The 14839-nt window shown below is 35.1% G+C and overlaps 1 protein-coding gene across 3 annotated transcripts in view; it reads left to right on the forward strand.

The window, feature by feature from the left end:
* Positions 1–14839, forward strand: part of GABRA2 (gamma-aminobutyric acid type A receptor subunit alpha2) — a 130213-nt gene that overhangs the window by 41310 nt on the left and 74064 nt on the right. For all 3 annotated transcript variants that reach the window (XM_056111119.1, XM_056111118.1, XM_056111120.1), the window contains exon 4: positions 14053–14120. In XM_056111119.1, coding sequence (XP_055967094.1) covers positions 14053–14120 — 68 coding nt within the window. The remainder of the gene's footprint in view (positions 1–14052; positions 14121–14839) is intronic.

A 14839-nucleotide genomic window follows, 5' to 3' on the forward strand; every position in this document is an offset into this window, starting at 1 on the left:
TGTTTCATTTAGGGACCACATCATATAGTGTTCAGGGACTATTCCTGGTTGTCCTCAGAGGTGATGATTGTTGGTGCTCTGGAGATGTCTGTGGGCCAAGAATTTAAACCTTGGCTTGAGGGATGCAAACAAGCACCATACCTGTTATATTATTTTTCCAACCCTTTCATAGAATCATTAGATGAACTGTAGATTTCTTCATTAATTACACATTATTAAGGTAAAGGTAAAGGCCCTCCCGTTGATCGTCGATTTGCTCGAGCGGGCCCAGTAACGTCTCCATTGGAGACTTTGTTGTTACTGTGTTTGGCATATCGAATACTCTCGGTAGCTTGCCGGGCTCTCCGAGAGGGGCGGAGGAATCGAACTCGGGTCGGCCATGTTGGCCGATTGTAAGGCGAACGCCTACCCGCTGTGCTATCGCTCCAGCCCAACACATTATTATATCTTCCCAATTATGTAACTTTAGAATGCTACATTATAGGAATGTAATAAGTACATGTGTTTAATTATGCTGGCATTGGTCAACACACAAAATAGTTTTAAAAGCAGTAGAAAACAACTTTGAAATGTTTTTTAAATTGCATGTTATAATTGAAGATTTCATTATTTGTAGTTTGAATTTAATGCTATATTGGAATAGTTATCAGTAGAGTATTTTAGAAGAAATTGTTGCAAATGAATCTATAATTCATATTAGTTCTTGACTCTAGGGTAAAATGAATATAATTATGCAAAATTCTAAATTGAACCAAAAGCAAAATGAAATTGAATACATACGTAGAGACACATATATTAATCTAATCAAGGTCTATCTTATTTGTGATGGAATTAATTTATTAATACACAGTGGGCATTCAGCAGATAGGACAAGTGCTTAAGGATTTCTAGGTAAGTTAAAAAATTGGCAGTTAGTGTTAGGTGTCAACTAATCATACCATTTTCAAATGTACATGTCATCAGGAAACAATACAATGATGGGTGATAAAGTTAATTACTTGGGAGTCTCCTTTTTCATCTTATAGTATTTTAAGCTAAATTTATTTTTAAATGGAAAGTGATACTATCATCAAATTAGAATATCAATAAGTTCCACATGATAAGTGTAATGTTTCTTTTTTGAGGCAGATCCAGGATATTCAGGGAAAGAGAGCAAAAGTTTGTAATATTGCCAAATCTCTATGTGCATTCAATTTTGGAATGTTGTAGATAAAAATTGCTGGATTCTCGAATGTGAGAACTTAACTCACTTGAAACAAAAGTACATGATTTTAGAATTTTAAAAATAAAATCTAAAACCATGCCTTTAACATTTTTTCATATATACATTAAACAATATATACATTTATAGTTATGTAAATTATTTTATATTTATAATATGTTGCAGTTTAAATTATACACTATAATACTTTTCTACTGATATTTTATTCCAGAGCATCAATGCTTGTAAAGACAACATTTTAATATATTTTATATTTAAGTCTAGTAAGATTGCTATGGTACTAGTTTGAGCATGTTCTGCTATTTAGAGATGAAGATTAATAAGATTTTTGTACACAAAAGTCTCATTTGTAAAGAAATTAAAAGCTACATAATGAAAAAGAATAAAAAACAATTGTTCATAATATGTTGATGCTCCTTGTAACTCATACAGAGTGAAGTGCCGGGTGATGTTCAGTTTTGTATGGATTAGGAAGACAATCCATTTAGTGACTTCTCATGCATTAAGAATTTCAGTGTGATATTCTTATTTTGTTTGCTGGTACAAACAAAAATACTAACCTGTCCTTGGGTATCAATCTCATATTATGTTATTTTATATTCCACAGATGAGTGCAGTCATTCTATGTCTGTCCCTCTCTTTTTGAAACATTCTCCCTTTTTGGAAAACAATATAGGCATTCCTAAAAAAAACTAGAAATTTAGCTTCCATTTGAAGCCACAATACCACTTCTGGGAATATATCCCGAGGGTGCAAAAAAGCAGAGTAGAAATGGCATCTGCACCTGTATGTTCATTGCAGCACTATTCACAATAGCCAGAATCTAGAAATAACCCAAATGCCCAAGAAAATCCAACTGGTGAAAGAAACGTTGGTACATCTACACAATGGAATACTATGCAGCTGTTATGAAAAATGAAGTCATGAAATTTGCTTATAAGTGGAGGGTTACAATTATTGGTGCTCGGAAACCATAAAAGGTGCCAGGGACTGAACATGGATTAGCCACATGAAGGTAATCCTCTTATCCCTGTGGTATCTCCCTTACACTCAAATTTATTTTTTAAAAAACAAGCATGAAGTGAGAGCCTGTCTTATATTAAAAATTGACAAATAGAAATGGAGAATGATAAGGCAGTACAGTAACACAAAATAACAAACAGCATTGGATTAGAATGGAGATTTAGATAAGACAGACAATAAAGTGTGTTATGTGCCAGACTTTGATTTTTAACCTTGATCTTGAGGTAATGTTGTGTCACTGAGAGGAAAAAAAATCTTAAAAGAAACATCCCAAGATTTCTAATTAGTAGGGGGTGCTTTGGAATTAATAAAAAGTTTTATTGCAGGAAAGGAAAATTCAAGAAATATATGTGGCAGAACCCATGAACAATTGAAATAAGATATGACTAATAAATTCAGATTGAGTCTAAAGGCTTGACAAATGACAAGATGATGGCACCTTTACCAAGACTAGTAATAGAGGAGGCAGACAGTGTTTTGAATTATTGAATGCTATGGATTATATGCTTTTGAATTGTTTGGGTTGTATTTTCAGTGTTCATATTCTATTATATATAAATTACTTTCTTCTACAAAAAACAGGAAGATTACTTTGTAAGATAAACAGAAATGTTGCTGACAACAGCATTTTGATGGATTGTGAAACATTACAAAAGATATATGTCAAATAGCATTCGTAAATTATGTACTATTTCATAAAATGAAGATAGCAAAGCATTTTATGTGCCTAGATATTAAGTATTATATAGAATTCCATTTCTTAGTAAAGTAAGACTAAGTAAATGTTAAACTATAAAAGCATTCTTTTGAAAAAATAAAATTTTAGTCATATATTAGGCATAAAATCTTATTGTGTATTTTGGAAGCAAATATATAAATTAATATCAGCATGTTTATTTTTTAAAAATTTTGTTTTACAAAACTGTTCATGATTGGGTTTTAACTATACAGTATTCCAACATCAATCCTTCCACTAGTGTACATTTCCAAGCACCAGTGTCCCCATGTTCCCTCCCATCATCCCCAACCACTCACCCCCTGCCTGCCTCTATGACAGGCACTTTTCCTCTTTCTCTTCCTCCTTTTGGGTATTGTGGTTAAGAGAATAGATGAATGGATAAAGAATCTGTGGCACATCTACACAATGGATTAAAAGCATAATTACTTTTAAATTCTTGTGGTTTAATTTTTAAACTAGGTTCTCTATGCACATATAGGATTTCAGGGTTTAATTTATTTTGTGTGTAATAAACTTCAGCTTGCTAAATAACTCTAGAATGCTACATCTAACTCAGCTTTGGATTTCTGATGTTGTAGAAAAATTCCATGTACTATGTCTTTACCAACTTGAAATGGGTGGGTAACTAGATTATTATCAATAAGATATAACCTGTTTATGGTAGAAGTGAGATCTATGAGGATATCTTCTTGCTTTTTCTTATCAGAGTCCCAGACTGATCATGTAGCACTTGATAAAACATTACCTTGAGGACTATATATAGTTTCTGGTACCAAATACAGCTTCCCTTTGGAATCATTATTTCCTTAGTTGTCAGACTGGGAATGTCTCTGGACCCTTGATAGCTGTTTGTTAATTGCACCAAATGGTCCCACTAAATTGAAGGGAACCAACGTATCCTCAGTCTCTTCTCTCTCCTAGTTGATTTCCTTTTCTTATCAGAGTAAGCTGAGTCATTAGAAATTAAACAGAGATATTTCAAGGAGATGGAAGGCACTACAAATTACCTATTGATGACTCTATAGACCAGAACAGTTCCAAGGCTTGTTAGCAATAAATAGATCGTGCAATGATTTTAAAGCCTGACTGATATATAATTCATAATCAGTGACTGTCATGCAGGATCCAATCCATTTCTCCTCTAAGGACTTTTTGTTTCCTGTTCTGAAGCATGTGGACACCTTGATTATTCTACAGAATTTCCAAATGGGCTATTTTTAAAAAGTCAGTGCAATCTTCTTACTTTGAAAAAAAGAAAGGAAACAAAATAACAAAGGAAATTAAAACATACCAGGAATCTTTAAAAAAAGCGGGAAACTTTTATAAATTCCATCTGTGTGGATATGTTACTTTTCCATGTTATCACAAAGAATTAGTGACCAAACCATGAAACTATAATAAAAATGAGTCTACCAAATATAATAAATAATTATTTATTCTTAGATCTTCCTGCTTTTATGGTCATTTTGTTAATCATCTAAATATGGCACATAGTTCTCTGATACTTCTTTTTAACATGCATGAATTTAGTGCCTACAAGAGAAGATGCTTAGCAAGGAGCAATGGGTCCTTTCTGGCAGAATAAAGAAAAAATTATGGTACAACACTCAAAGTTTTCAATGTTTAATAGGAAACATTCAGTATCATATACATAGAAGTGACTTAAGAAGTATTTTTTGACTCTCATGAAATTGACTCATGATAAATGGTACATGTAGTTGTTATGGGATTTTCCCAGGAGGCAAAATGTTGTTGTTCTTGTTGTTGAAGTAGTAAAGCGACATTCAGAGGTGACTTAGTCATCTCAAAATATGCACATGACATTCTAGTTATGATACAGGATAATCAAATGTATTAGCATCCTGGTGTTGAAGGAATAAATGCTCTGCAGTTTGATTTTACTCTGTGTTGTAAATCCATGTTCTTATTCATAGAAATATTAGCATCTCAATTATAGGAATAAAGGTATAACTTATTGTTCCTATGCTAAGCTTTAGTGAATAATAAGAACATCCCTCTTTTGTCTTTGATGTTGACTCTATTCTCCTTAGAGTAAATCAGTGATATTTGAAGGTTAACTTTGTTTTCCGACAGAATCAGATGCTAATGTATAGATTAATTTGGGATGCAATATCACTATCATAATATCACTGTTGGAAGAGTGACATAGAAAGGGAAGAGAGTCAGAGGCAGGGCTCAGTAATGAGCAGCTTCCTCTTAAGTACAATCGGGGTTAGTTATTCCCAGTGTGCACATCTTGGGAAATGATGTCGAAAATGCTTTGAGCTCTCTTTACTGGGGGAGAGAGGAAGCTGAATTCTATTTTTTCTGACTTCCATCAGTCATGGGTTGATGGTTGATCCCAGTAGCATCAATCGCTGGGCACTCTAAGTCTTCCCTGAACAGTCAGGGAAAATGATCAAGCGAAGAATCAGAGGAACTGTCAGCAGAGAGTCACAGCATGTGGAGGGATGGTGGCGGTGCTGGAATGTACACCAAGTAGCAGATGCAACATTGATCTTCTGTGGATGTAAACTCTTTTTTGATGTTAATATAGTTGTTTAAACTATAAACTATTCTACCTTGAATAGCAATCTGTTGTAATAAGAATGATGCACAGATGTTTTGCATGTAACTAGACTTATTGTTTCCTGGAATCTGCTTTGCATTTCTGCCTCTAGTCCTAGAAGGCTACTTTCATTTGTGTCAATAATCTCTCTATTTACTGCTGATATAGTTAAAAATATCCCTCCTTCTTACACCTCCCTCCTTCCTGCCCCTGTGTCCAATGACATCTATTGCAGTATCTTAGTGTACTCATTTGTGGAGTATAAAAGAACATAACATGAGACTGACACCCAAGGACAGTAGATACAAGGACCAGGAGGATTGCTCAATAGCTGGAAGCCTGCCTCATGAGCAGAGGGGAGAATGCAGCTGGAATAGAGACGGGATCACTGAGAAATTGATGACTGGAGGAATCGGTCAGGACGGGAGATGTGTGCTGAAAGTAGATAAAGGACCAAACATGATGACCTCTCAGCATTTGTATTGCAAACCATAATGCCCCAAAGTAGGGAGAGAGTATCAAGAATATTTCTGCTACAGAGGCAGTGAGGGAGTGGGGAAGGGGGAGTGTACTGGGGAGATTGGTGGTGGGAATGTGCACTGTTGGAGGAATGGGTGTTTGATCATTGTATGATTATAACCCAAATATGAAAGCTTGCAACTATCTCATGATAATTCAATAAATTTAAAAAAATAATAAGTTACAAAAGAATAAACATTACCTGAATAGAATATTAAAATAAATGAACATAATTTCAGTATTGAATCTCTTAACAAGCTTGGAATAAATAAAGCATTCTTGATTTTATAGAGAGCTACTGTAAATACCATGAGTAAATGTCATACTCAATGGCAAAGTGCTAGGAAGTTTGTCTTCTCTTTTGAAGAAGCTCCTTCAACATGCTGTAAAACTAGTTTCAAGGTTATAATTCCCTAAATCTGTTCATGATGCTTTGTCTCAATCCTTCAAATTGGAATGAAAATATAATTGAATATAGTATTCTTAATGATGTGTTCATTTTATATATTTTTATACTACATCTCTCCATTCTCTTCTGGCTTGTAGAATTTCATTAAATAGGCCCATTGTGACTCTCATGGGTTCTCCTTTATATGTCAGTTTCCTTTATTGAACTTTTTTTTTCAGTATTCTGCCACTATCCTTGGATTTTGAGATTCAGATTATAACATAACTCGGAACTTTTCTGTTTGGGTTTATTTTTGCTATACCCTTCTAGCCTTTTGAAATTCAGTGCTATATACTCAGCTAGGCTTAATTCTTAGCAGTGATTTCTTTAACTAGTGGTTCTTCATTAAATTTGTCTTTATGTTATTCAATGACTCCAATTACTATTATATTGTACCTCTTGATTTAATCCCAGAGTCCTCTGGTGTGCTGTTCATTTCTTTTCAAACTTTTATCCGCTTTTTATTGTTTTCTAGAGGTTCCCTGCATCCAATCTTGGCACTCCTTGATATTTTCCTCAGCAACTGTCAATTCTTCTCATACCTTTTATTTCATTTTTTATTTCACCAATCATATTCTTCATTTATGAATGTAGTATTCTACTTCTACCCTTATATTTTCTTTGTTTTTCCCATAGATTTTTGAGCTCATTAAACATCTTCAGCATCGTGTAGATAAAGTAACTTTGAGAGTTTACAGAACTAATAAGTACTGACAGAGCCTTCTGTGTTATTGTTTCAATTCATTGAGTTTGTTGGGGTTCTATGTATCTTCCCTCCTGTGTTTGCTGTGTTCCCACTAAGGTGAGGGTAAAAATTTGTAGTTAGCCCCCTGGTAGATGTTCTACAGCTAAGTATGAGGCCACATGGTTCAGGAGATGTGGAGGTAGCAGCTGAGAAGATGGTGGCAGGATCAGGCATGGAGGCTGCTGGGGCTCCGCTGGTAAGAAGGGAAGTCCACTTCCAGTATATAAAAGTCCTTAATGTCAGCTGGGAGATTCAGCCCTCTCAGGGGGAGGGGGTGGAGCAAGCAGACTGTCAACAACTGTCATTAGATGTGGAGATGGCTGACTGAGAAGATGCCAGAGAGGATCAGGCCAAAACTAGTTTATTACGGGCTTCCTCTTGATATACACACTCATCTCAGGTTTCTAATATGAATCTCATGTCAAAAAGAGGTTTTAATCAAGAAAACCAATACCAATTCTACCCTTCCCTTTTAAAATATTCATTTCATTGATTTAACCTTTCAACACATATATCCTACATTATTTGAGAAATTGTGTCATATTTTTCAAAAACATTGAACTAAATTGATTCAAGCAAACTTGCCTCCTTGGAGTTACTTTAAGAAATACAGTGATTCTTGCATGTGACTGACTTAGGTTCAATTCCCGGCCTCCATATGGTCACCCAAGCATGATCAAGAATGATCCCTGAGAAAAGACCCAGAAATAAGCCCCGAGCACAACCTAGTATGGACCCAAAACAAAGCAAAGCAAAGCAGAATAGAAGAAATTGTAAAGTAAAAGTGGTTCAAAGTGAAGGAAAGGTGTAATTTTAGTTAGAATGTTAACGTTTTTTCTGAATTTATAATTCAGGAAAAGAAGTACCTTTGGGTACTTCAAGTAAATGAAGAAGACACTTGGATTAAAAGCAGAGATTAGCAGAAAAGATGAGAAAATATTCATCTGTATATCGTCTATTGGAGAATTTTTTAGATTCAAAGAAATAATAGGTTAAAAGTAAAATTACTGGGAGAAAAAATGAAAGTTAATAATGGAATAAAAATGTAACTTAAAAATTAAAGAAAGAGACTGGAATATTAATAATACTAGTGGTTAAATTAGGCTTTAGACAAAATTTTTATGAAAGGCAAAAATGTTTAGTTATAGCAATATGTTGGAGTCTTGAAATTACATAATAAAAAATGTTCTTCAACTAAAAATTAGAGTTTTTGGTAGCCCATAGACAAAGGAAATACTTTATAATTAGAAGAAGTGTTCTCTTGTTTTATGGTCTCATAGTGTGTAGCAGGTCTGAAATTGTGTATTCATTTGCTTTTTTGCATAGAATTTCTTTTACTCTATAGTAAGCTCCACTGTGATAGTTGAAACAGTCTACTGTAAATGATTTTGAGAACTAAAATAGAGAATTCATTCAATGATTCAACAAAGACTTACTAGGTTTATACCAAATGCAAACAGTGGATCTGTGCTAGCATTTTAAGTTTTCTATACAAACTTCTTACTTTCATGGAGTTTAACTTCAGGTAGGAGGATATAGATAAGCAACTTTTGGTGAAGAAGAAAATGTTCAAACCAGTAATCATAGTGACACAGGAATTAAACACTTGATTTTAATTCAAAATTTATATAATCAACTTGTTTCTCTTATTGATAGTTATAGATAACAAACAGAAAAGATGATAAAATAACCATTATAGATGCATGAAGGGATGTTGAATAGTTGAACTTTGAATAATAGTGTGCCTGAGATATCACTAGATATGTCATTCTTGTCTTTCATATGGCTGACTCAGGTTTGATCCCCATCACTGCATATGCTCCTCCAGGCACTTCCAAAAAGTTTCTTGTGAGCATCGTCAATAGTAGTCACTAGCCCCAACTCCTCAAAATAAAGAAATAAAATTAAATGGAATGATAAGATGAACTTCACTGAATAGATAATAGCCAGTTCTTTGAACACAAGTCAGTTGTGTTGAAACTGTGCAACCATTCATGCAGTATGAAGTACTGGAACCATCAAGACTTAGTACATAATTTTCAATGACTTTCAGCCATTCATAAAAACATACAAACTGCCATACTAGTCTTGCTAAATGTTAGAAATTTTTCTTAGAAGATTTTATTTTTTTCCTGTATTTTACTTTACTCTACAGTCATCTTCCAAATATTCACTGACAAGCCTTCACAAAAATATTTTCATTTGTTCTCTTTATGCCTTCACTGTGCAATTACTTTCCATTTTTGTTTCGTATTTTTTAATCTTCACATTTCTACTGAAATGACCTATTTCCAGACACTAAAGTTGCTCTATTAAAAGGGTCTGTTTCAGCATCTTTTCACAATATCATTTAAAGGGGCTGAGAAGATAATTCAAGAAGTAGAACACCAGTCTAGTATATGCAAAACTTCGAGTTCTATCTTTAGTACCCAATGTCCCCCTGAGCATACATGGTGGGTGTGTCTATGTGTCTCATGTGGACCCTGTACATCACTCTGCCTGAGCATTGAACTCTCAGGCCTACACCAGGGCAAAGAGCCCCAGGAATGGCACCGTGGAGTGTTAGTTTTATGATATGCAACAGAATACAGGGTACCATAAGATGCAGGCCTTACATGTAACTGACCCCAGTTTGTCCCAGACAGCACATAGACTCATCAGGAGTAATCCCTATGTAGCAACAGGTCTGACCTTTTGCAAACAAAAATAATTGCTTAAAAATTATTTTCTTGGGCTGGAGCAATAGCACAGTGGATAGGGCGTTTGCCTTGCACGCGGCCGCTCAGGTTCAATTCCCAGCATCCCATATGGTCCCCTGAGCACCACCAGGAGTAATTCTTGAGTGCAGAGCCAGGAGTAACCTCTGTGCATCACCAGGTGTGACCCAAAAAGTAAAAAAAAAAATTGTTTTCTGGATTTCTACACTTTACTCTTCTCAATGCTATTTTCTCCTTGCCTTAACTATTATGAAAACATCTTTCAAATATTGTTTTTCTTCTTCTTTGATTCAGTCTGCCCACTTTTAAAGTGGTGTATAATATTTATAATAAAGTGGTACTGGACATAGCATTCTGCAAACTAAAGTCCTTCAAGAATTCCACCACCTGCCACTTTGAAAGCTCTGATCAGAATAGAGCTTGGTGTGAACCCTAAAGGAGACCAGTACCTGACAGATCACTCATGCTAATTAAAATGCAGAGAGTTTGTCACCATTATATCGTTTCATTTGTCTGTTCTGTGACACAATTTTGCCACATGGATCAGAATTTTGCAGCAGGTATTAACGTAATTCAATCCTGTCCTTCCTGTACAGGGGGAAATGAAATAGGCTTATTTTAGCGAATAGGTCACACTATCCCTAAATAACCCATATTTGTATAATCATATCTTCCCTCTCCTCTCGCTTTCTTGCTTCCTTACCCATTACAAGAGCCTAATAGTGATAAAATTTTAGTATAGAAGTCCAGAGAACTGCGTTAGACATATAAAGCATTAGTAGTCACTAAGTCATTTCACTAGTCCGTTGGTTGTTTATAGCTCTGTGAGTCTTTACATATACAAACTCTAAAGGTCTTATCCTCAATACCAAAAATCCCTTCATCACTCACATTTTCTCAGAAAATGTGTAGTCAGTCTCTGCCTTGTCGATAATACCTTTGTCTGAACTTCCACAGCAGGAGGATATCCCTTCCATTCACATACATTCTTTAGCTGTGCTTATGAAGTCAAGAAACCACAAAATGATATCTCTAAGGTGACTTTGAATATCTATAATCTGTCTCTGTATTCTGCTGTTCATGCTTAGAGATTTGTGGGTAATCTTATTTTACTCTCTTTGGATTCTGTGCTGGCACTTTTCTGCATCCACTAGCACTGATAATTTTCTCTTGTATATTTTAATTGCATTTTGGCATATAGAGGATATTCTTCATGTATTTAGCATGAATATATTCATATATTTTTCTTATTTTTATTCTCTTGCCTTAGTACTCCAGATTAATGAGAATTTTTTCATTTGCCTCTCTATGGATAGAGTCTAATGTAATCTGGAACATTTTAAATCAATATCAGTAGTGATTAAAGCTTTATTCAATTGTTTGTTAAACAGATGTGATAGTATGATTGATTTGGTTTGTATAAGAGAAAAAGAAAACTAACTCTTTTCCTGTTTTTATGATTTCATTCTGCTATACATATAGCATAAGGCCCAGGAATCTCCAATAATTTGTGAACCATTGTCTAAGAAGAAAATGTAGAGATTTTAATTTAAAAATTCTTCATTACAGGAGATGAAGAAAAACATTAAGACAAGCATTGGATTTGGAAATGGAGTTTTAGACCAGAATAGTACTTAAATAACAAAGTTGAATAAATCTTTTTTGGAAAAATATATATATTATTAATTATATATATATATATTAATAATATGCTTGGTTTTATAGTCTCTCAATCCTGGCCATTGATAGGGTTACATGGCAGTTGGAGGGTGTAACTGTTTAACTACTGAAAGATGGGGGATCTGGGTGAAGGAGGCCCAGTCCCAAACCGAGCAGGCTTTGAGATCTCAGCCCCAGGTCCCGTACACCTGGGTTCCTCTGCCGGTTCCTTCATGCGTGAAACTCGTCTGAGTGTGTGGAGAGTGGATTCAGCATGGCTGTGGCTGGGTCCTGGAGGTCTTCAGCTGCTGGGGCTCTGCTCGGGCCAGAGAAGGAAACTCAACAGTAACAATGATGGTCCTCATTCCCCTGACCCTCAAAGAGCCCTCAATATGCCATTGGGCTACACTAGCATGCGACAGGGATGAATGGAGGTGTTACTGGTGCCTGCTCAAGCAAATTGATGAACAACGGAGTGATAGTATAGATAGTATAGTGATTAATAATATACATATTTGTATATATATAATTTTGGTAGAAAATACTGTAATAGAAATAATGTAATTTTCAAGAAACACTTTTTGTTTCATGTTTTTTATGACTGTGATATATCTTTACTTAAAGCCTAGGTCTTAGGAGTCAGATTTCTTAGGCTCTTGATAAATGTAATTCTTACTTTTTTTTTGCTTAGTGTAGGCCAGTGTACAAATTTTCTTACCTTTCTATCAGTGTACACATATGTTTATAGAATAATAAATGATCTATCTCAAATTAGTCCTTATATTTCATGAAGATTAAGCCATCAGAACCTAATCTTTATTTTAAAATCTTATGTTTTTCTTAATCAATACAGTATTATCAACTTGGTTTCCTCTTTTTCTGAATTGTAAATTTATGCCTAATAGACAGCATAGTGGTAGGGTGTTTGCCTTGCGTGGAGCCAGCCCGGCTAAGCCGGGTTCGATTCCTCTGCCCCTCTTGGAGAGCCTGGCAAGCTACCGAGAGTATTCAATCTGCCAAAAACAGTAACAAGAAGTCTCACACTGGAGACGTTACTGGGCCCGCTCGAGAAAATCGATGAACAACGAGAGGACAGTGACAGTGACAGTCACAGACTATTAAAAACTTTAATGTTATTTCTATAGAATTACAAATTTAGCATTTTTGTATTAAGACTTTCAGTTTATGTTGCTAGAAATTGTTTTTCCCCCCTAAGAATGTTTGGGGGTCAATGGGAGGCAGTTCCTATTCCTAGCAAAGCTCAGGGTATTGGAAAACTCTCCTGAAGATTTCTGCTGGCTGTATGAGTGCTGTGGCCCAGATACTTGGTGCTGATCTGTTCCAATGATGTGGGAGTCACCAGAGTCACACCCATTGGAGTTGACTTGTATTGGAGGTTGAACTAGGATCCAGTACACATAGACATAGAGTTTTGTCCTCAAGCAATCTCCCTGGCCTCAAAAAAGTATTTTTGACCCTTTGCCTTATCACCTTTTGACTTATTTAAGATCAAAGATCTAAATCACTTTCAGTACATAAAACTGCAATTATTGTGTTACAGTTCAATAACTTTATAATCAAATTCAGTACAGTCTAAGTATTTCAGGTATTGCTAAATACATTTAAAAGTATGTTTGTGTGGAGGTAGTTTATTGTGATTAGTTTATATTATATGTATTCATTTTATGTGATTAGTTTATATTATATGTATACATTTTATGTTACTGAGTTCTATTAGTATAAACTGTGTTTTTAATGACTAATGATTGTTTTATTTTGAAAATATACTAATTTTAAACTGTATGCTAAATCTTCACTGTCATGAAATAGCACCTATAATACTTAGGATTTGGGGGTAGGTGTTGTTTGTTTTGGGGCTACACCTGGCAGAGTGCAGGGCTTACTCCTGCGTCTGCATTCAGGAATCACTCCTGGCAGGACTCAGAGGACCAGTTGGGCTTGAGGATCAAATGACATTACTTAGTTTAAGCATAAACTTAGAACATATTATTTTGTTGCCAAATAATTTTAAATAATACTAACCATACTTTTATTTTCAGCAGGGATGGTCAATTGAGTATTAATTATTTTGGCTAAGAGTGATTCTAAGAATCACATTATACATATATATATATACTTACACAATATACTTAAGGTTGAGTGCTGTAATTAGTTCCTAGTAAGAGTGTTATCAAACTTCTAAGCATTTCGCTTTTAGGACTCTGAGGATGTCTGAAAAAAAAAAAAAACAAATAATTTAACTATTTTTGTTGGTTTTGAAAATTGAAAAGAAAACCAAAGGCATTATTTCTTAATACCATGCAAACTTTATATGTAACTTGTAGCTGACTCCAGCTCTCTCATGACTTTCATTTATATTGTCTATATTCTCTCTTTTTTTCTTATATCAGACAGCATTACCGAAGTCTTCACCAATATCTATGTGACCAGCTTTGGCCCTGTCTCTGACACAGATATGGTGAGTTTTTCATGAAGTGGTGTTTCAATCCATATAGTCAGAGAGGATTTTAGAATAATGAGAAGAGCAGGTTTTTAATTTATATATATATATTATTGAATCATTGCGAGATAGGGCTTTACAAAATTGTTCATGATTGCTTTTCAGTCATATAACATTTCAGCACCCATCCCTCCACCAGTGTAATTTTCCAGCACCAGTGCCCCCAGTTTCTCTCCCACTCTTTCAAGTCACTCCCCACCCCAGTCTGCCTCTATTCAAGCTAAAAGTTATTTTAGAGTTACAGAATAATGTCACTACCTCATGCTTATTTAGTCTACCCAAATATAAAAATAAGAAAGGATGTTCATCTTTATCTGCGGTATACCACGATCACAATCATGATCATCTTATTGTTCATCAGTTGCCTTGAGCAGATACCAGTAATGTCTCCTTCGTCCTAGTCCTGAAATTTAAAAAAGTGCCATATTCAAGGCTCTTTCAGGGTTAGGAGAATGAGACCCATCATTGTTACTGGTACTTGACATATTGGGTATGCCACGGGGAATTTTCCAGACTCTGCCAGGTGGGCAGGTTACATTCGGTAGCCTGCCAGGTTGTCCAAAGTAAAAATGAGATAATAAGATGTTGCGTGGTCACGCACTTTTGGGAACTGGGTTTTATAGTCTCTGGGTCTTGGCCATTGATGGGATTACCTGGCTCTGGGGGCAGTTGGTGGG

Source organism: Sorex fumeus, unplaced genomic scaffold (assembly GCF_029834395.1).
Source record: "Sorex fumeus unplaced genomic scaffold, SorFum_2.1 ptg000013l, whole genome shotgun sequence".
NCBI lineage: Eukaryota > Metazoa > Chordata > Mammalia > Eulipotyphla > Soricidae > Sorex > Sorex fumeus.